The 21,776-nt window shown below is 40.4% G+C and overlaps 1 protein-coding gene across 1 annotated transcript in view; it reads right to left on the reverse strand.

Annotated features, from left to right (window-relative positions):
* Nucleotides 1-2,750: 2,750 nt before the first annotated feature.
* LOC124593721 (zinc finger CCHC domain-containing protein 24-like) overlaps nt 2,751-21,776 on the reverse strand; it is a 203,578-nt gene continuing 184,552 nt past the window's right edge. The window contains exons 4-5 of the mRNA XM_047132033.1: nt 5,084-5,248; nt 2,751-4,609 (exon numbers count right to left, since the gene is read on the reverse strand). Of these exons, the coding sequence (XP_046987989.1) occupies nt 4,496-4,609; nt 5,084-5,248 (279 nt within the window). The 3' untranslated portion in view covers nt 2,751-4,495. The remainder of the gene's footprint in view (nt 4,610-5,083; nt 5,249-21,776) is intronic.

Here is a 21,776-nt window from a genome sequence, read left to right on the forward strand (position 1 = left end):
TGCCATCTTCCGTTTAGAACTTACTTGTCTTTGACAAGAACAGGATTTCAGCAAACTGGAATGGAAGCAGTCATGATGAGAATGATGTTGCTGTCATCATCTGTGTGGCTTCCAATTAATTTTACATGAGAAGTATTTTGAAACTTGCAGATCTGTGAACCAAGTGTGCTGAGCTTTATGAAGGTTTTGTCAAGTAGCAATAAATGTTTATCCTTTGTGATCAAATGAATATAATTTTGTGCAACATTAGGAAGTGTTTCATACTTACCAATATTTATACTTTCAGTTCTGTTGATATTATATTCTCTGGTTCATCATCACAGTTAGGCATGCTGGGCTTGTTTGAGACTGTACAACTTCTGTTGAGCTGTTAAAGACTCTGATGATGTCTCCAATATTGGAAGATGAAAACATTAGGCATGGAATTATGCCTTGGACCTTATGTCCACGAGACACATATCAGCAATAATGCAAATACGGGCCATGAAAGCTTACAGTCTGTGGTGAGAATTGAAGTATTTGAGATGTAGTTCTACAGAACGATGTCGAAAATTTGGTGGATTCATAAAGAATGATGAGGTTTTTGGCAGAATCAACCAAGAAAGGAACTAATGGAAAACAGTGACAAGAAGAATGGCTAGGATGAAAGGACATTTGTTAAGACATCAGGGAATAACTACCAGAGTAATAAAGCATAAAAACTATAGGGGAAGACATTGATTGGAATACATCCAACAAATAATTGAGGTCCTAGGGCAGTAGTGCTACTCTGAGATGAAGAGTTTGGCACAAGAGAGTAGTTTGTTGCAGACCATGTCAAATCAAATCAGTTAGAAGACAGATGACAACCCCCCCCCCCCCCCCCCCCCCAAAAAAAAAGGCAGCAGCAACCCACATTAATATGAGAAGCACTTTCTGCAGCAGTTGGCACAAAATGAGGCTGGTATCACTCATGATGTGGCCATAGGAGTGTGGTTTTGGGTGTCTGTATGCTGGAAAAGGAGCTAGTGTGGCTGTTGGGTTTAGTTATGCATTACTCTGCTCCACATATTGATCCATGATCCCCCCATGAACCATGGACCTTGCCATTGGTGGGGAGGCTTGCGTGCCTCAGCGATACAGATGACCGTACTGTAGGTGCAACCACAACGGAGGAGTATCTGTTGAGAGGCCAGACAAACGTGTGGTTCCTGAAGAGGGGCAGCAGCCTTTTCAGTAGTTGCAGGTGCAGCAGTCCAGATGATTGACTGATCTGGCCTTGTAACACTAACCAAAACGGTCTTGCTGTGCTGGTACTGCGAACGGCTGAAAGCAAGGGGAAACTACAGCCATAATTTTTCCTGAGGGCATGCAGCTTTACTGTAGCATGGAGAGCTGCATCAAACCAGTCTCAGGACTGAAGACCACAACAACAACAACAACATATGTGAGTGGTTGCCTTTCCCTTATTTTATGTAGTATCACACATTGCTAGATACATAACGTAAGTGAACCATGATGGGAGGGGGGAATTTGTAATGGTGTAAACATTATTTATTGATAATTTCAACTTTTTTCATGTAACAGCTTTAATAAAATTTGAAAAGTATACAATAATTGTTCACCAACAATAATGAAAGCAACAAAATGAATGCAATGATTTTGTCATCTTCATTATTAACTGCACACACTAAGAATTCACATAGTCATATTGTGTATGGAACATGTAACAAAAATTTTGTAACAGTAAAAACACATTGTGTTTAAGAAATGTTCGTTTTTTGGTACAAGCAATTATTTGAACAACTGAGTTCAAAATGTAAAATTATGACATTGTCACAGTGGTCAGTCTTACTACTTTCTGAATTGAAAAGTTGTTTAAGTGCAAAAGTTTAAGTTGGCAATGCATTTTCATTTGACAACTGACATTATCATGGAGTGTTTCTCTGTAATAACAACTTCTCTCTTTGTAGGTTCATTGGTTTCTGAAGACAGCTTTTTTCATGTCTAGCAATATTTTTTGACCATAAGTAAAACAAAATTCCATATATTAGTAAACATTTTCTCATCACTTGTGTCTTGTTGTGATGTAATATCAAGTACCTAAGTCAAAAAAGAAAAGAAGATGTGAATTAATAGAAGCCAGACATAAATGGAGTGAGGTAAATTGCAATACAAAAGTGTTTTGTGTATTCTGCATCAGTCTTACTAGTTTGAAAACCATTGAAATTTTCACTGTAGTTATGTATGTATCTATGCACCTTGGTCTATTGTAATTTTTGTTTATATTTCATATCTATGGTATTTCTTGGGTTGTTGCATTTATTTGTTTACATTACATGTTGAAGTGCTTACCAAAACCAAATGTAATAATTTATAGTAGAATGTGCTTTTGCTAATTCCACCTCAGATAATCGTTATAGTCACACTCTATAATGAAACCCTGAAGCTATGAGAACAAAATACATCAGAAGTTTAAAATACGCATTTCTTAAGTTTGACGTACTTCGCCTGTTACTGCAGTTATTCATTTCCAAACTTTTCTTTGGCTTTTGAGCAGTCACATTATTTTATGTATGTTTTGCTTTTTACTGCCTCAGCAGTATGAAACTGACTTTAAATTACCTTTATTTATTTACAAATCTGCCCAGTAATTGTTTGCTCCTCATAAAGCTAATTTTTTTTAGTTGCTTTACCTGACTTCAGAAAGCCTTGCTTTTATGCTAAGGTGACATAATGCACAGCTTAAAGCACACTGTGTAAAAATCATAATGGTAACATAGTTCAGTTTTACTTTTCAAAAAAATTTTCACATACATATACATAGATTCATGTGAGGATCTTCTTTTGTCTATTATTTAAATTACAAAGTAAAATCAGCCAGATTAAATAAAGACTACTGACAATGATCTATAAAGGTAAAACATAAATAATCAGCTCACACAAACATATTGACATTACTTCTACATCACAGTTCAGTAAGCTGCATGAATAAAGTGCTGACAATGAAACGTTTGATACTATTTTGATACTATCAATAATAAAGTGAAAATGTGAAGTGCCAAACTGTGACTAGTGTATGGCAAGTCCCATTGTAAAATGAAAGCTAAGTTGTTATGTGTAGAATTAAAATATCAGTTAAATGCATTGCTGCCAAAATTAGATACTGAGCTAAAAGATTATGTTGATATGATGAATAGTAGAAATCTTTCTACAAGAAATGATAACAGAGTTGACAGAAATGCAAATTATTTACGCCATCATGTTCATATAAAGAAAATGGGGGGGGGAGGGAGGGGGGTAGTTGTAGAACAGTATGTATCATAGGTGATAAATATAGAAAGAAAGAAGAAAAACACAATAAAACCACTTGATATTGGAGTTAAATGATGATAAATTTTGACAGGAATTTGTGTAAAATTATGCATGTGTTATATTGAATTGTTTGTTTACACACTGGAAAATTGGTCTTTTGCAAAATATACCAAACTCTGAAATTGCTGAGCTACCTTGCATACATAAAATTAAGACCTGTGTGTCTTGGTTTATTAACTTTTTGTCTCTTCTCAAAGATGATAGCCATTATATTAACCTTCCAGTGATGTTGGCTTCAAGAAAATATTACAAACAGAACAAAAAAGAAATATTTAAATGAGTGAAAGGTAAGTCACAACAAATATAGATCAGCAACCTAAGGCCTTGTATTACACCAAGCATGTAGATCCTGAGTTGGCACTGTTTTTAAATGCAGCTCGAATGTTATTTCTGAAGAGACTGATCACCTATAGAACAATATTCTTTGGAAAAATATATACAGCTTAAAGTAGTTTTGAACAGCCTGATCACAGCTTTGATCTTAATATTAGCAGATCTGCAAATTACTTGTACATATGCTTCAGAATCCATTGTGGAATTTAATGGTCATCTTCTACACTATTTTTAACTGCTGTAGCCAACAGTTCTTGACTAGAGGTCATATTCAGTATTATAAGAAAGTTGAATAAATAAATTAATCATATTTAAAGATTAGAATATAAAAGTGTAGTGTCATCTAGCAGTAGTGTTAGTAAAACACGAGACATTAAATTCTTTGGTCTACAAGGTAACCATAAATAACACCATCATAAGAGAATAAAATATAACAGTGTATGTGTGGAATGGGTGCAAGGACATACAGAGGTGTCATCAGTTGATAATGCAACAACACTTCAGCAGTCATGTAAGAGGATAATTTTACATTCTGTCAATGTCTTCTTGCCTATCTGGGCAAAGGAAATATGACATATAATTTTTACAACTCATCATCAGTTGTGATGGCTCTTCAATGATAAAGCTGAGTTCTGTTTTCTTCACATATAACAAGAACACCATTTATAAGTAAAATAATTCCAGTTTCCTAATGTTACTCATGTCTCTCTCACATTTGATTTTCCACTGCTGTACTATTTGCTTTAAATTCAGGTGTGAGGAATGTGGCCACATAGTACACATATTGTTACATATACTTTACTTTAATTTACTGTACTCTTCTGCAGTAATAACCTAGTGTCTGACACTTCTCACACAGATGTTGAGGATGAACCTTAGACTGATCTGAAACATCGAGTCCATCTGGTTTTTCCAAAGGACGCTGGAACATAACAGTTTTGAATGAAATATCTCATGGAATATACTTATACTTACTATATACTTGCAAATGTCATCTTCTTATAATTTTTATAAATATCACATTTGTTATGGTCAGTATAGTTATTATTCAAGAATAGCAACAAGTGAATGCATACTCTAGCAGCTATACAATAATCAAAGCATAATAAACAGAAAAAAACCGCTGATCTCATCAAATGCATTATTCCTAACCCTTTAAGCTCCAGTGGTTTCTGCCGTGACCCACTATTTTCCACTTTAGCATCAAACTACCGATGCTAAAGGCATTGTTACTCCAAAACAGATGTATAAATTGGTAGGTTGTGGCAGAAATCACTGGGGCTCAAAAGGTTCTGTTAAGTTTCATGTTGTGATCTACCAGTGACGTAAAAATCATAGAACAAATGTTAGTTTATTTGATATATTTCTACTAATAATGTCAAACTGTCAAACAAACCTGCTTATGTGGAAAGACGTGCACATGGCATTTAATGCACTGCTGGCTCATGTTGGCCCAACTGTTGCCTGACATCCACTTCCTTTTGCATTTGGGACATTTATATTCCCCGAAGCACCGCTTTTTTCCTTGGTAAGGAGTAAGCCCTTCACCTTTAGGCCTTGCCTAGAAATGATAACATGGGTGTAATTTACAGGCCCATTAACTAAAGAATGAAGAGTGGTATGGTAATATACAAACAAAACATAATTTCTTCTTTTACAACAAGTTTTGTTTCTAATTCTCTGTTTGAAATAGAACCATCCAGCTTCTCATTATTTGTCTCATAAAAAGAAAGTTATGAGATTTTTTAAGGGCTAATATATAGTTTGTATTAGATTTTGTCTGACAAGAACACCTTACCATCTTTGATAAGTGTGACATCTTCATTTATCCTGCTTGTGTTCCTGTGCTTTTTGTAAATATAATTACTTTATAATATTTGGAAATGTTATATAAAACAGTCAATTATTTAATTTCTGTTCAGCAATACCTTTTCATTAATGAAACAAATAGGCACACAAAAGTTTTCATATGTACACAAAGAGCTCCACAGTCTCCCAAAAATATGCTTCCCATTCATTTTGTTCTGTTAAATAATTTTAGATCCCATGTCTTGGATGACTTTCTTGTGCACTACTTTAAAACACTGAGATTATTTTTTGGTGTCTTCCAGTCTCATTCTTACTTGCCTATTGATGATAAGACCATACAGTACTTATTGCTGAGTTCTGGAGAGAGATTTCATATTTATCATACGAAATGTGTGTTCATACATGCATCCAACCAAGAAATAAATGTTGCATACTATTTTACAAACAATATGTGAACATTCTGACTACCTTGTGACAGTTCTTTGCCTTGCTGGAACATAATATGTTGAAAGAAGAGGTCTGACTTAATTGCTACAACTTCCCTCAAGCAGTAGTAGCTGTCAGAACTACCCACAATTCGTAGATGATGATAGTTTGATTATAACCTATGATGTCTCAGGTCTTAATGCCTGTTGTCAGAAAAGGTGGCAGGGGATGGGGTTAATGCTCACCCTGTACGTGGTGTTCTATTAACCAGTGTTCTGCAACCAGAGTGTCACCACAAAGTGAAGGGTGTGATGTGAACATGGACCTCAATGTTAGACACACAACAATTTTTTATTTATTTCTTTTAGGTAAGAAGGTGTTTGTTTATTCTTTAATTATTTAATACATGCTGCTAACCATTATATTTTCATAGAAATTAAATGTAACAGTATTATGAGAAGGAAACTTGCTACTCACCACCTAGCAGAAATGCTGAGTTGCAGATAGGCACAACAAAAGACTCTCACAATTAAAGCTTTCAGCCATTGGCCTTCATCAGCAACACACACACACACACACACACACACACAGCTCACACACTCGACTACAGTCTCAGGCATCTGAAACCCCACTGCGAGCAGCAGCACCAAAGCATGTTGGGAGTGGCGACTGGATGGGGGTAAGGAGGAGGCTAGGGCACGAAGGGATAGTGTGATGGGGGTGGCAGATAGTGAAGTGCTGCAGGTTAGATGGTAGGGAGGGGGGGAGGGAGTAGTGGAAAAGGAGAGAAATAAAAAGACTGGGTTTGGTTGTGGAATGGGAACAGGGAAGGGGCTGGATGGGTGAGGACAGTGACTAACGAAGTTTGAGGTCAGGAGGGTTACAGGAACATCAGATGTATTGCAGGGAAAGTTCCCATCTGTGCAATTCAGAAAAGCTGGTGTTGGTGGGAGGGATCCTTATGGCACAGTGGTGTAAAGCATTCTTTGAAATGAAGGATACCATGTTTGGCAGCGTGTTCAGCAACAGGATAGTCCACTTATTTCTTGGCCACAGTTTGTCAGTGGCCATTGATGTGGACAGACAGCTTGCTGGTTGTCATCCCTACATAGAATGTAGCACAGTGGTTGCAGCTTAGCTTGTAGACCACATAACTGGTTTCACAGGTAGCCCTGCCTTTGATGAGTTATGTGATGTTAGTGACCAGGCTCGAGTAGGTGGTGATGGTGGATAACTTTTTTACTCTTTAATTTGTTTATTCTCTATTGTTGTTATACTTCACTTAACCCTCGAGCAGGCGCGCCTGTGTATAAAGTGCGCCAACTGCATATAACATTGTCGTGCACAGTTCCATTGTTGTTTTACAGTAGCAAGCCCCTACCTATTATTGCATTATTGTCTCAGCTAGCACAGTGAGAAGTTGTGTTTTCATAGGTTCATGTGAGCTACAGTAATTTAATATAATTTAATATAAACTGTGAGTGTGTCATCTTAGAGTGCAAAGTATGCCACATGCCCGTTCATGTAAGTAATTTTTCCTTCACTTTTATTTCGTTCCTTTTTAATCTAATCAAAAGATAACATGTAACAAGTCACTATATCACTGTGCAGGGTGAGATCAAAGCTGACAGACAACGAGCTTGATTGGTTGCTTAGTAAGTATAGTTCAACTCTGTACCAGGCAGCAGAAACGATGACGACTTTGAAGAAGAAGAGGAATTTATCACACAAAGTGACCACGATGCAGATTTTGATCAAGTCCACAATTCAGATGATGACTGTGAAGAGCCACTCACCATGGGTGGTATTTTTATTGGGACAGACAAAACGTGTAAATGGAATAAAATATGCCCTAATGTGACTATGAAAACAAAAAGAAAGAATATTGTAAAAATATTTCCTGCCAGAGGGGTCACATTTGAAACAGAGGCTTCATGGACAATACTTAGCCTGGAAATGATTGATGAAATTGTAAAATACATGAACATATCCATTCAATCTAAGAAAAAATGTGTTCAATATTCCAGAAAAAGGAATGCTAAGGAAACTACAAGGTGTGAAATAATGGCATTGTTGGGATTGCTGTATCTCATCGGGACTAAGAAAGCAAACCACACAAATGTCATTGAACTGTGGACAGCGGATGGTACTGGTATGGAAATTACAAGAGCTGTGATGAGCTACAGCAGATTTCTGTTCCTTTTATGACGTATCCGTTTTGACGACAAGAGTACAAGGCAAGAAAGAAGATTAATTGATAAACTTGCTGCAAATATCGGATGATTTTGTGCTGAACTGTAATAATGCTTATAGTGTAGGACAATTTTTGACAGTAAATGAAAAGTTGCAAGCTTTCTGGGGTCACTGTTCTTTCGTTCAGTATACCCCGAACAAACCATCGAAGTATGGGATAAAGATTTTTGTTTTAGCAGATGCTAGAACATTCTTCACTAGTAATATATTGTGGAAAACAATCTAAAGGGCCATAAATGTTTCTAATTCTCCCTGTGATATTGTAGGAAGGCTAGTTACTCACACTGAAGGTTCAGGAAGAAACATTACAATGGATAATTCATGCATCTGCACGTTGAGAAAAAACAAATGCGAGATCCCACAACAATTTTTACCTGGGAAATGTAGGGCTATACACTCCTCTTTATTTGGTTTTCAGACTGATATGACCTTAGTTTCGTATGTTCCGTAACAAAACAAGGCAGTTATACTATTTTCAACTAGGTGCAATTTTGGAACCATTGACGAAGTTACAGGTAAAACAGAGGTAGGTAGGTGGTTCACAGGAGAGCTTCTGTAAAGTTTGGAAGGTAGGAGACGAGGTACTGGCATAAGTAAAGCTGTGAGGATGGGGCGTGAGTTTGCTTGGGTAGCTCAGATGGTAGAGCACCTGCCCGCAAAAGGCAAACGTCCTGAGTTCGAGTCTCGGTCCGGCACACAGTTTTAATTTGCCAGGAAGTTTCAGAGGTAGTTTTGGATTACAATATGGCAAAGGGAGGAATCGACGCGGTCAGTCAACTGAGAGGTGCATATTTCATCGCACGGGTAACAAGATGATGGCCATTGGCTCTAATGGATATAGCAGGAATGAGTGATCAAATAATTTTTCATGCAAATGAGGTAAATCCCAAAAAGAAGAGAAGAATTTTCTTGAAAGATTCTGTACTGTTTCTTATGATGACTCGGCCGGCCAGGGTGGCTGAGCGGTTCTAGGCGCTACAGTCTGGAACCGCGCGACCACTACGGTCGCAGGTTTGAATCCTGCCTCGGGCATGGATGTGTGTGATGTCCTTCGGTTAGTTAGGTTTAAGTAGTCCTAAGTTCTAGGGGACTGATGACCTCAGAAGTTAAGTTCCATAGTGCTCAGAGCCATTTGAACCATTTTATGAAGCCTCAACTTGTGGAAAGAGCTAATATTCCTTCACTTTCTGCCAACACTGCAACTTTCCTCATCAAATACAAAAATCAACGTGTTGAAAAAACTGAGGAGCCTATCACCAAGAAAAGAGGTTGTGTGTGACATGCAGACAAGCAAGAAATACATCTATTACCTTAAGGTGTAATTCATGCCATTGCTTTGTTTGCAAAGGACATGTAAAAACAGTGCATACTTATGAGAAGTGTAAAGCATTTTCCGAGAATGCGCAAGACAATTAACTGTGTAGATGGAAGGAACTTTTGTGATAACTGATACTTCTTCAATATACAGAGTGTTACAAAAAGGTACGGCCGAACTTTCAGGAAACATTCTACATCTACATCTACATCTACATTGATACTCCGCAAGCCACCCAACGGTGTGTGGCGGAGGGCACTTTACGTGCCACTGTCATTACCTCCCTTTCCTGTTCCAGTCGCGTATGGTTCGCGGGAAGAACGACTGTCTGAAAGCCTCCGTGCGTGCTCTAATCTCTCTAATTTTACATTCGTGATCTCCTCGGGAGGTATAAGTAGGGGCTAGCAATATATTCGATACCTCATCCAGAAACGCACCCTCTCGAAACCTGGCGAGCAAGCTACACCGCGATGCAGAGCGCCTCTCTTGCAGAGTCTGCCACTTGAGTTTACTAAACATCTCCGTAACGCTATCACGGTCACCAAATAACCCAGTGACGAAACGCGCCGCTCTTCTTTGGATCTTCTCTATCTCCTCCGTCAACCCGACCTGGTACGGATCCCACACTGATGAGCAATACTCAAGTATAGGTCGAATGAGTGTTTTGTAAGCCACCTCCTTTGTTGATGGACTACATTTTCTAAGCAATCTCCCAATGAATCTCAACCTGGTACCCGCCTTACCAACAATTAATTTTATATGATCATTCCACTTCAAATCGTTCCGCACGCATACTCCCAGATATTTTACAGACGTAACTGCTACCAGTGTTTGTTCCGCTATCATATAATCATACAATAAAGGATCCTTCTTTCTATGTATTCGCAATACATTACATTTGTCTATGTTAAGGGTCAGTTGCCACTCCCTGCACCAAGTGCCTATCCGCTGCAGATCTTCCTGCATTTCGCTACAATTTTCTAATGCTGCAACTTCTCTGTATACTACAGCATCATCTGCGAAAAGCCGCATGGAACTTCCGACACTATCTACTAAGTCATTTATATATATTGTGAAAAGTAATGGTCCCATAACACTCCCCTGTGGCACGCCAGAGGTTACTTTAACGTCTGTAGATGTCTCTCCATTGATAACAACATGCTGTGTTCTGTTTGCTAAAAACTCTTCAATCCAGCCACACAGCTGGTCTGATATTCCGTAGGCTCTTACTTTGTTTATCAGGCGACAAATAAAGAAAAGATGTTATGTGGACATGTGTCCGGAAACGGTTAATTTCCATGTTAGAGCTCATTTTAGTTTCGTCAGTATGTACTGTACTTCCTCGATTCACCACCATGATTTCATACGGGATACTCTACCTGTGCTGCTAGAACATGTGCCTTTACAAGTACGACACAACATGTGGTTCATGCACGATGGAGCTCCTGCACATTTCAGTCGAAGTGTTCATACGATTCTCAACAACAGATTCAGTGACCGTTGGATTGGTAGAGGCAGACCAATTCCATGGCCTCCACGGTCTCCTGACCTCAAACCTCTTGACTTTCATTTATGGGGGCATTTGAAAGCTCTTGTCTACGCAACCCTGGTACCAAATGTAGAGACTCTTCATGCTCGTATTGTGGATGGCTGTGATACAATACGCCATTCTCCAGGGCTGCATCAGCGCATCAGGGATTCCATGCGACGGCGGATGGATGCATGTATCCTCGCTAACGTAGGACATTTTGAACGTTTCCTGTAACTAAGTGTGTGAAGTCACGCTGGTACGTTCTGTTGCTGTGTGTTTCCATTCCATGATGAATGTGATTTGAAGAGAAGTAATAAAATGAGCTCTAACATGGAAAGTAATCGTTTCCGGACACAGGTTTAAGTAGTTCTAAGTTCTAGGGGACTGATGACCTCAGAAATTAAGTCCCATAGTGCTCAGAGCCATTTGAACCATTGAATGATATTTATTTGTTAACTGTGTTGGTGAAAACTTTGTAATGCTGCTATGGTTGCTAGTAAACTGAAATTACATTCATCAACATCCCTCTCTGTTAAATAAATATATGAATTATTTTCACGAATTGTTGGAATAAAATAAGAAACAAGTGAAGCTTATAACTATGTTGGTATGAGTTATGCAAAAAGTACAGGAAGTTAGCTATAATGTATTCAGACTTATTGTAAAGGCCAAAAAACCACACACAATAGCAGACAAGTTGTTAATGCCAGCATATAAGAAATGGTAAAAATAGTCCTTGGCTCAGGAGCTTCTACGGTGCTGAAATTTCAAAAATTCCTCTTTCTGCTAATGCAATCAGCTGCCAAGCTAGTGAAATTGAAGACAATTTGAAGGGGAAAGTAAAGAGCAATTGTAAATTATCACTTCAGATCCATGAGTGCCTGATATTAATGGTCATGCACAACTTCTTTCTCATTTTTGCAAAGAACTACCCAAACGAGCAACCGCTGAAGAAATATTTCATATGACTAATGAATATTTGTTCCATAATGAACAAACATGGGAGGAATGTGCTTCTATGACAGCCTGAGTGAAAGTACATGAAATAAGTCCTAACTTACAAACCAACCATTGTCTCATTAATAGTGAGCTTCTGGTGTTCAGCCATTGTTGATTCCATTTTCTGCACAATATTTCAATGAACAACCCAACCATCTTCTCCAAGTGCTGCCAGTTTTGCTTTTATGTGAACTCGTTGCCTGGACTCCAACTAGACATTGAGCTATTGTTGGTCTCAGGCTACTGTTTATAGCTGAGTTCGATTCCCGAAGTCCACTGTGTCCTTTGATGCTCTTTTGTTTTACAGAGCACACTCTGATACTCCATGAAATGCAAATTTCTTCAGCATAAAAGCTCACTATTTATCAACTGCACCAAGGAAACATGAGGGAGGAGTTGTTCCACAACATACACAAGTCAGTTAATCTCTGCCAAAAGAAAGGTTGACTTTTCAGTGTTCTGATGTTCCTAACAAAATGTTGAGATGAACACGTTATACCTACATTCGCTAAAATCAATCATCACCTTAACATGCCAGCAGCAAGTAGGATTATGTGCCATGGAAGCCTGGTTTAAGTAAAAGAGAGAAATTGTGAGACTTGATGGCTGCTAGTTGACACCTAAAAGAGCTTCCTTGTTTCCATTTTTACATCTTGGCTAAACTCTCTGCAGATTCTCGCGAATGGGATGACAATAAAACATGGTTGCAGGCAGAATCTAGGCAGTCAAAAACATTTACATGCCAAAAAGCAAAATCTGATTACTTGCACATTAAGCCAAGACGAGATGAGGGAGCTATACTATAATTAATCTCACTGAGAAACATGTGGACAAGGATACAATAAAGATCCTTCCTCAAGGACAAAATTTCATGCCTACTGCAAAAATGCTACCAACAGCAGGTTACTTTAGCTCTGTGGAGCATTTTGTAGTGTCTCTCCCACTGGAAACAGCAGAAGAAGTTTGCTGCAAAACTTATAGAGCAGGTGCCAATACTATGATCCTACATCTCCAAAGGAGAACAAGCACTACTGAAAAATCTATGAGCGGACAAGGAAACTGTAATTCTGCAAGCTTACAAGAACAGAACTACAGTCCAAATGTCGTGTGTTGACTACAATAAGATCTGTGGGTACAGACATATAGGTGTCTGTGTCTGTCTCGAAATCTGGCAGAAGACCCAAAGAGATTCTGGTCATACATAAGGCACACCAGTGGCAAGATGCAATCAATACCTTCACTGCGTGATAACAATGGTGAAGTCACTGATGGCAGTGCCACTAAAGCAGAGTTATTAAACACGATTTTCCGAAACTCCTTCACCAAAGAAGATGAAGTAATATTCCTGAATTCCAAGCAAGAACAACTGCCAAGGTGAGAAACATAGAAATAGATATCCTCAGTGTGCAAAGCAGCTTAAATCACTTAATAGAAGCAAGGCTTCCGGTCCAGATTGTATACCAGTCAGGTTCCTCTCAGAACATGCTGATACAATAGCTCCATATTTAGTAATTATATATAACCACTCACTCACAGAAAGATCCGTACCTAAAAGTTGTGGGACAAGGCCATCATCACCCCAACGTAGGTCACCCCAGACCAGGACCTTGCCCCAAAGTAACATTATCCAAGATGGCGGCCGTGAAGTCACAGACACACCACCAAGACGACGTCGCCCCAAAGTAGGTCTCTCCAGACCAGGATTTCGCCCCAAAGTAGGTCACCCCAGACAAGGATGTCGCCTCAAAGTAGGTCACCCCACATGATGTCTGTGATGTCACTGATGACGCAAGCGCCACCCCCCCTACCAGCCCCACCCCCACCGCCCACCCCCCCGCCCCGCAGGAAGTTTGAATTTTGGCAGCAAAGTGCCATACCCCCCTTCGAGGTGGGAAGCTCAAATTCCACAGGATAATGCATCACACCACTGTTATCTCTACTAACCTAGGAAAATCGTCGGAAGATATGTCACTTGGGCTACCACCACTAACCCAACCCCTTCCCTCCCCTACCCTGCCCCGAAAAATGGCGGCAAGTTTGAATTTTGCCAGATCTTAGCGAGTGCCATGCCCACCTGGAGTTGAAGTGAATTTTAGCGAGGACAACGTCCACCTGGACTTGGAAGGAAATAGTTTAAGTCTCCACCACAATCCTCAACCGACCGCCATGTCCCCCTACCAACCCATGCTTGAGGTATATATTATCTTATGATCTTCGGAAATTCAAATTTTGTGGTATATATTATCTTTGGTGGTAACTATGACCTTTGGATGAAATTTGCAGGCAAGTACCGATTCCCCCTTTCCTACTTTTAGCGTGGGAAGTTAGAATTTTTGAGGGAAACTGGCTTCTTCCCAACTTGCAGGGTATAATAAATGATCTACTGTAACACCTATGAAGTTCGAATTCACGAATGCCACTCCCACCTGAACTTTGAAGGAAATCTCCACCAAGATCCTCAACCGAGCGCCACGTCACCTTACCAACCCCTGTTGTTGGGCTAACATACACTAACATGTACTAAAGAGTACTAACGCGCATTAACGTATAGCCGGCCGTGGTGGCCAAGTGGTTCTAGGCGCTACAGTCAGGAACCGCGCGACCGCTACAGTCGCAGGTTCTAATCCTGCCTCGGGAATGGATGTGTGTGATGTCCTTAGCTTAGTGAGGTTTAAGTAGTTCTAAGTGCTAAGGGACTGATGACCTCAGAGGTTAAGTCCCATAGCGCTCAGATGCCACTAACGTATACTAACATGTACTAATGTGCACAGCACTTGTCGCTATCCAAGATGGTGGGGGTAAATGGTGGGAAAACGACTCTGCCTGTGACGGACATAAGTTTTTATTTTGCAAGTAATGTCTCCACTATGAGACCTAGATTCCAAACAACCTAGTACACATTACTGCCACCAGAGATTACTATCATCCCTCCTGTGACCTAAACCCAGATGGTGGTCTGTAGGGGAAAATGGCCTGAAAATGACTCAGGCTGCACTGGGCTGCTGGGGAGAGTAAGGAAGGAGTGCACTTTATTTATTTTGGAACATTTTACTGATGGATGGAGTATATTTATCACCCTGACACAAAGCACTCGCCCTGATGTGCTTGGGGTCATGATACACAGTCTCCAGATCTGTAAACAACTCCTACTTTTTCGAAATAATTTCAATACAGACATTCAGACTCTTCCTAAATAAAGCAGTACACAGATGTGCAGATAAGAAATCAACTCATAAACTGCCCAAATAATGCATAGCGCAGCCTACAGACCTGCTCGTAAATAATGCAACAGACATGCAAATAATGTGTGCAGACACCACCCCTTGTCCACTAGACCTCACAGGGGGATACCGACAGTGCCGCAAAGTGACACAGCCATCAGCTGTCAAACCACGCACAGATGCCCACACGCGTGAGGCGGCGACATCTCTTTCATACTTGGTACCTGAGAAATTCCTCTCGGAATACATAATCACCTAGGCACCATTGATGACGCGATCGAACAGGAGCAAAAAGTTATTTACAGGATGAAGAATATCCAAGCTGGGACATGTGCGTGGGTTCGTCACTACCCTCCCTCTATCTGCGGTCTGGCGAAAACGCTGCAGAAATCCGATCCAGAATAGCACAGGCTGCTTTCTCCTTAGCAATTCTAATGGACTATGCGTGACGTGTGGCTGACGCATCATCATGTGTAGCTACTTACCATCGCAAGTGCATCTAGAAATGTTCTCAATGTTATTCTGAAGCCACATTGCTATCTAATATAATAACCAAGTCGAACTGTAGTAAATCGCATAGAGTCCCAGAAATACTTAACGTGCGCTTTTGTAGTTTTCGTGTTGTCTCAGCTTGTATGCAGGGAAATTCTTGCCCTAACAGAACCTGTTTACGAAAATAGCGCAGAATAACATCTAATGCACTCTTCCCAGCGGTCCTAACGTGATACCCCAGTCCATAACGTGTTACCCTTCCTGCTTTCAACACACACAACCGTTCCCACCGCTATGTAGAGATTCCTGTATCCCAGCACAAAGGATTGGCTCCTATCGAATTTACCCGCTGAATTACTGATGCCATCGGTACTGAAGCACCATCCACCTCTTCTTCCTTTCTACAGACGCGACTTTCAGTAGTAAATTTATTTTGCACATATCGCTAAATTGCAGTGACAGTTAAACCTGCAAAGTTGTTTACAGAACATCAAATACTTACTAGACACACAAGAATACTGGAAGCCAGGCGCATTTTTACCAGTGTAACTCTAATCAAATATTACGATTGCTGCTACAGTCTGACACCGATCGACGTACAGGTAATGTCCCCTCTTGACGGCTATGCTTCTGGTACGAATCTCAGTATCTATAGTGCACATAATTTTCCACATGAAAAATCTCTCTCATACCCTCACAGTTATCGATGTGCTGAATCTATACGCCCCTCACAATAGGACCCACAGTCATCTTCTCTAGTCATGCCACAACATAAGCCACAGAAACTTACAATTCAATATATACACATTTTACACAACATAAGCCACGGTAACTTTGCAATGCAATATATACACATTTTACACAAACAGTGCAGTTATCTTTTATATCTGTACAGCACCAAAAAAAAATTATCATATGCCTACACTCACACAGACTTTATGTCACAATGCTCCTCAGTCCTAGAGAAACACCGTCCACCTTTTCGTTCTTTCTACAGACCCGACATTCAGCGGCAATAAACTATTTTACACTGATCGTCATATTGCACCAACAACTAAATCTCGCAAAGTGCCATACATATCGTCAAATACGGAAAGACACCTACTCAATTACACTACCCTCCCACTGGGGCCGGGAGCTTGAATAGTAGTGCGTGAAACTGATCTCCAACACAGCAATATATCAATGCGTACCATGTCAATGTAGTAAACATACAATTCGTGTCCTACACCATACAAAATTACCCCTTTTACATCAGAAAGCCCTCAGTGAATTGAAGTCACTCTCAGAACTGATGTGCAAAGACAGTCTCGTTTCCTCCTCGGTATAAACTCACTACTGTTTCTGGTCCAGACCTGCCTGCTTGCCTGCGTTTCTACACCCATCTCCACACTCTGAGATTACATGGACACAAGTATTTCAGCACCGTTTGCCATAATATTATATCATTTTTGTGGTACTTCTCGATATCAAGCATACAGCAGTAGCCTACCGATCGTTCATGCAACATAATTCCAAAGATATAGACGAAATTATTTCTCTCCAAACCTGAAACTTTAGCTAGGTGGAGTGTGCTCTAGACCACTGAGTAACTAGTAGCAAACAGATGAAAAACGATATTTCCACTCGCGAATACTGATCTGGCTGTTGTAAGAGATTCAAAATCATCCCTATAATTTACAAGCCAACTAAGGTCTTTCCGATGTCTAGAGGATGGCAAACCTGTCTTCCACATGCCAGATGCACACACCACAATTGATCTTCTCTCAACTACATAAAGGCGCGAAATATGGAGAAGCAGTTAACTGACCAATTTACATGGGTGGGAATAACGGTCCAGCGCAAATGCACCTCCATACACAATCTTCTCAAATTTCCACTTGATCACAAAAGCCGCCCATCTTACATGCGCAGTCTGAACTTAACATCATTCGACAAGAGAGAAGATTGTGTATGGAGGTGCTTCGTGCTGGACCGTTATTCTGTCCCATGTAAATTGGTCAGTTGACTGCTTCTGCACATTTTGCTCCTCTATTTAGTTGAGAGATGATTGATTGTGATCTGTGCATCTGGCATGTGGAAGACATGTTTGCCTGTCCTCTAGACATGGGAAAGACCTTAGTTGGCTTGTAAATTATAGGGATGATTTGGAATCTGTTACATCAGCGAGATCGGTATTTGCGGGTGGAATATCATTTTTCATCTGTTTGTTTCTAGTTACTCAGTGGTCTAGATCACGCTCCACCTAGCTAAACTTCAGGTTTGTAAAGAAATAATTTCGTCTATATCTTCAGAATTATGTTGCGTGAACGATCGGGAGGCTACTGCTTTGTGCTTGATATTGAGAAGTACCACAAAAATGATATAATATTGTGGCAAATGGTGCTGAAATACTTGTGATCATGTAATCCCAGAGTCTGGAGATGGGTGTAGAAACGCAGGCAAGCAGGCAGGTCTGGACCAGAAACAGTAGTGCGTTTGTACCGAGGGGGAAACGAGACTGTCTTTGCACATCAGTTCTGAGAGTGACTTCGATTCACTGAGGGCTTTCTGAAGTAAAGGGGGTGATTTTGTATGGTGTAGGATACGAATTGTATGTTTACTACATTGACACGGTACGCATTGATATATTGCTGTGTTGGAGATCGGTTTCACGCACTAATATTCAAGCTCCTGGCCCCAGTGGGAGGATAGTGTAATTGAGTAGGTATCTTTCCGTATTTCACGATATGTATGGCACATTGCGAGGTTTAGTTGTTGGTGCAATATGACGATCAGTGTAAAATAGTTTATTGCCGCTGAATGTCAGGTCTGTAGAAAGAACGAAAAGGTGGATGGTGTTTCCCTAGGACTGAGGAGCATCGTGACAAAGTCTGTGTGAGTGCAGGCATACGATAATTTTTTCGGGTGCTGTACAGATATAAAAGATAACTGCACTGTTTGTGTAAAATGTGTATATATTGCATTGTAAAGTTGCTGTGGCTTATATTGTGGTATGACTAGAGAGGATGACTGTGTGTCCTATCATGAGGGACGTATAGATTCAGCACATTGACAACCGCGAGGTTATGAGAGAGATTTTTTTATGTGGAAAATTATGTGTGCTATAGATACTGAGATTATTTCCAGAAGCATACCCGTCAAGAGGAGTCATTTCTTGTACATCGATCGGTGTCAAACTGTAGCAGCAATCGTAATATTTAATTGTAGTTACACTGGTAAAAATGTGCCTGTCTTCCAATATTCTTGTGAGTCTTGTAAGTATTTGATGTTCTGTAAACAACTATGCAGGTTTAACTGTCAATGCAATTTAGCGATCTGTGCAAAATAATTTTACTGCTGAAAGTCCCATCTGCAGAAAGAAAGAAGAGGTGGATGGTGCTTCGACACCAATGGCATCAGTAATTCGGCGGGTAAATTCGATAACAGCCAATCATAATGCTCGATTCACTCACATTCTTTATGCTGGGATATAGGAGCATCTACATAGCGGTGGGAACGTTTGTGTGTGTTGAAGCAGAAAGGATAACGTGATGGACTGGGGTATCACGTTAGGACCGCTGGGAAGAATGCATTAGATGTTATTCTGCGCTATTTTCGTAAACAGGGTCTGTTAGGGCAAGAATTTCCCTGCATATAAGCTGAGATAACACGAAAACTCCTACAAAAGCGCACGTTAAGTATTTCTGGGACTCTATGCAATTTACTAGAGTTCAACTTGGTTATTATTTTAGATAGCAATGTGGCTTTGGAATAATATTGAGAACATCGCTAAATGCACTTGCGATGGTAAGTAGCTACGCATGATGAAGCATCAGCCACATGTCACGCATAGTCCGTTAGAATTGCTAAGGAGAAAGTAGCCTGTGGTATTCTGGATCGGATTTCTGCAGCGTTTTCGCCAGACCACAGATAGAGGGAGGGTAGTGACGAACCCACGCACGTGTCCCAGTTTGGAGCATCTTTGTCCTGTAAATAAGTTTTTGCTCCTGTTTGATCGCATCATCAACGGTGCCTAGGTGATTATGTATTCCGAGAGGAATTTCTCAGGTACCAGGTATAAAAGGGATGTCGCCACCTCATGTGTGCGGGCATCTGTGTGTGGTTTGAAGCTGACAACCACATCACTTCGAGGGGCTGTGGTATCCTCCTGTGCTGGCTATTGGACAGAGGGTGGTGTCTGCGTACGTTACTTGTGTGTCTGTTGCATTATTTTGCGAACAGGTCTGTAGGCTGTGCTATGCGTTATTTGGGCAGTTTACGAGTTGATTTTGTGTCTGCACATCTGTGTACTGCATTATTTAGGAAGAGTCTGAATGTCTGTATTGAAATTATTTCGAAAAATTAGGAGTTGTTTACAGATCTGTAGACTGTGTATCACGATCCCAAGCACATCAGGGCGAGTGCTTTGTGTCAGGGTGATAAATATACTCCATCCATCAGTAAAATGTTCCAAAATAAATAAAGTGCACTCCTTCCTTACTCTCCCCAACAGCCCAGTGCAGCGTGAGTCATTTTCGCGCCATTTTCCCCCACAGACCATCATCTGAGATTAAGTCACAGGAGGGATGACAGTACCCTCTGGTGGCAGTAATGTGTAGTAGGTCGGTTGGAGTCTAGATCTCGTTGGGGAGACATCGCTTGCAAAATAAAAACTTATTCCATCTTAGGCAGAGTCGTTTTCCCACCATTTTGGATGATGTCATGCGCTATGCACTTTAGTACATGTTAGTGCACGTTAGGGTATGTTAGCCTGACAACGTGGGTTGGTAAGATGACATTATGGTTGGTTGAGGATTGTGGTGTAGACTTTAACTATTTCCTTCCAAGTCCAGGTGGGCGTGGCACTCGCGAAAATTCATTCCAACTCCAGGTGGGCGTGGCACTCGCGAAAATCTGACAAAATTCAAACTTCCCGCCATTTTCTGGGGGAGGGGAGGGAAGGGAAGTGGTTAGGTTAGTAGAGATAACCGTGGTGTGATGCATTATCCTGTTGGAATTTGAACTTCCTACCTGGAAGGGGGGCGTGGCACTTTCCTGCCAAAATTCAAACTTCCCACTAGGGGGATGTGGTAGGGGGTGTGGCACTTGCGTCATCAGTGACGTCACGGACATCATCCGGGGTGACCTACTTTGGGGCGAAGTCCTTGTCTGGCGTGACCTACGTTGGGGCGAGGCCCTGGTCTGGGGTGACCTACTTTGGGTCGACGGAGGCCTTGTCCTACTAGTCCTAAAGACTGGAAAATTGTTCAAGTCACACCAATACCCAAAAAGGGAAGTAGAAGCAATCTGTTGAATTACAGGCCCATATCACTAACGTCGATTTGCAGTAGGGTTTTGGAACTTATACTGTATTCGAACATTATGGAGTGTGTCGAAGAAAACAATTTATTAACACGTAGTCGGTACGGATTCAGAAAATATTGTTCTTGCGAAACACAACTAGCTCTTTATACTCATGATGTAATGAGTGCTATCGACGGGGGATGTCAAATTGATTCCAATTTTTAGATTTCCAGAAGGCTTTCGACACCGTTCCTCACAAGTGTCTTCTAACGAAATTGCGTACCTATGGAATATCGCCTTAGTTGTGCGACTGCATTCGTGATTTCCTATCAGAAAGGTCACAGTTTGTAGTAATTAACGGAAAGTCATCGAGTAAAACACAAATAATATCTGGCGTTCCCCAAGGAAGTGTTATAGGCCCTCTAATGTTCCTGATCTATATTAACGACATTGGAGACAATCTCAGTAGCCGTCTTAGATTGTTTGCAGATGACGCTGTCATTTCCCGTCTTGTAAAGTCATCAGATGACCAAAACGAAATGTAAAAAGATTTAGATATCTGTATGGTGGGAAAAGTGGCAATTGACCCTGAATACAGAAAAGTGTGAAGTTATTCACGTGAGTACTAAAAGAAATCCGCTAAATTTCGATTACGCGATAAGTCACACAAATCTGAAGGCTGTAAATTCAACTAAATACTTACGAATTACAATTACAAATACCCTAAATTGGAACGATCACATAGATAATGTTGTGG

This window comes from Schistocerca americana, chromosome 2 (genome assembly GCF_021461395.2).
Source record: "Schistocerca americana isolate TAMUIC-IGC-003095 chromosome 2, iqSchAmer2.1, whole genome shotgun sequence".
In the NCBI taxonomy this organism is placed as follows: domain Eukaryota; kingdom Metazoa; phylum Arthropoda; class Insecta; order Orthoptera; family Acrididae; genus Schistocerca; species Schistocerca americana.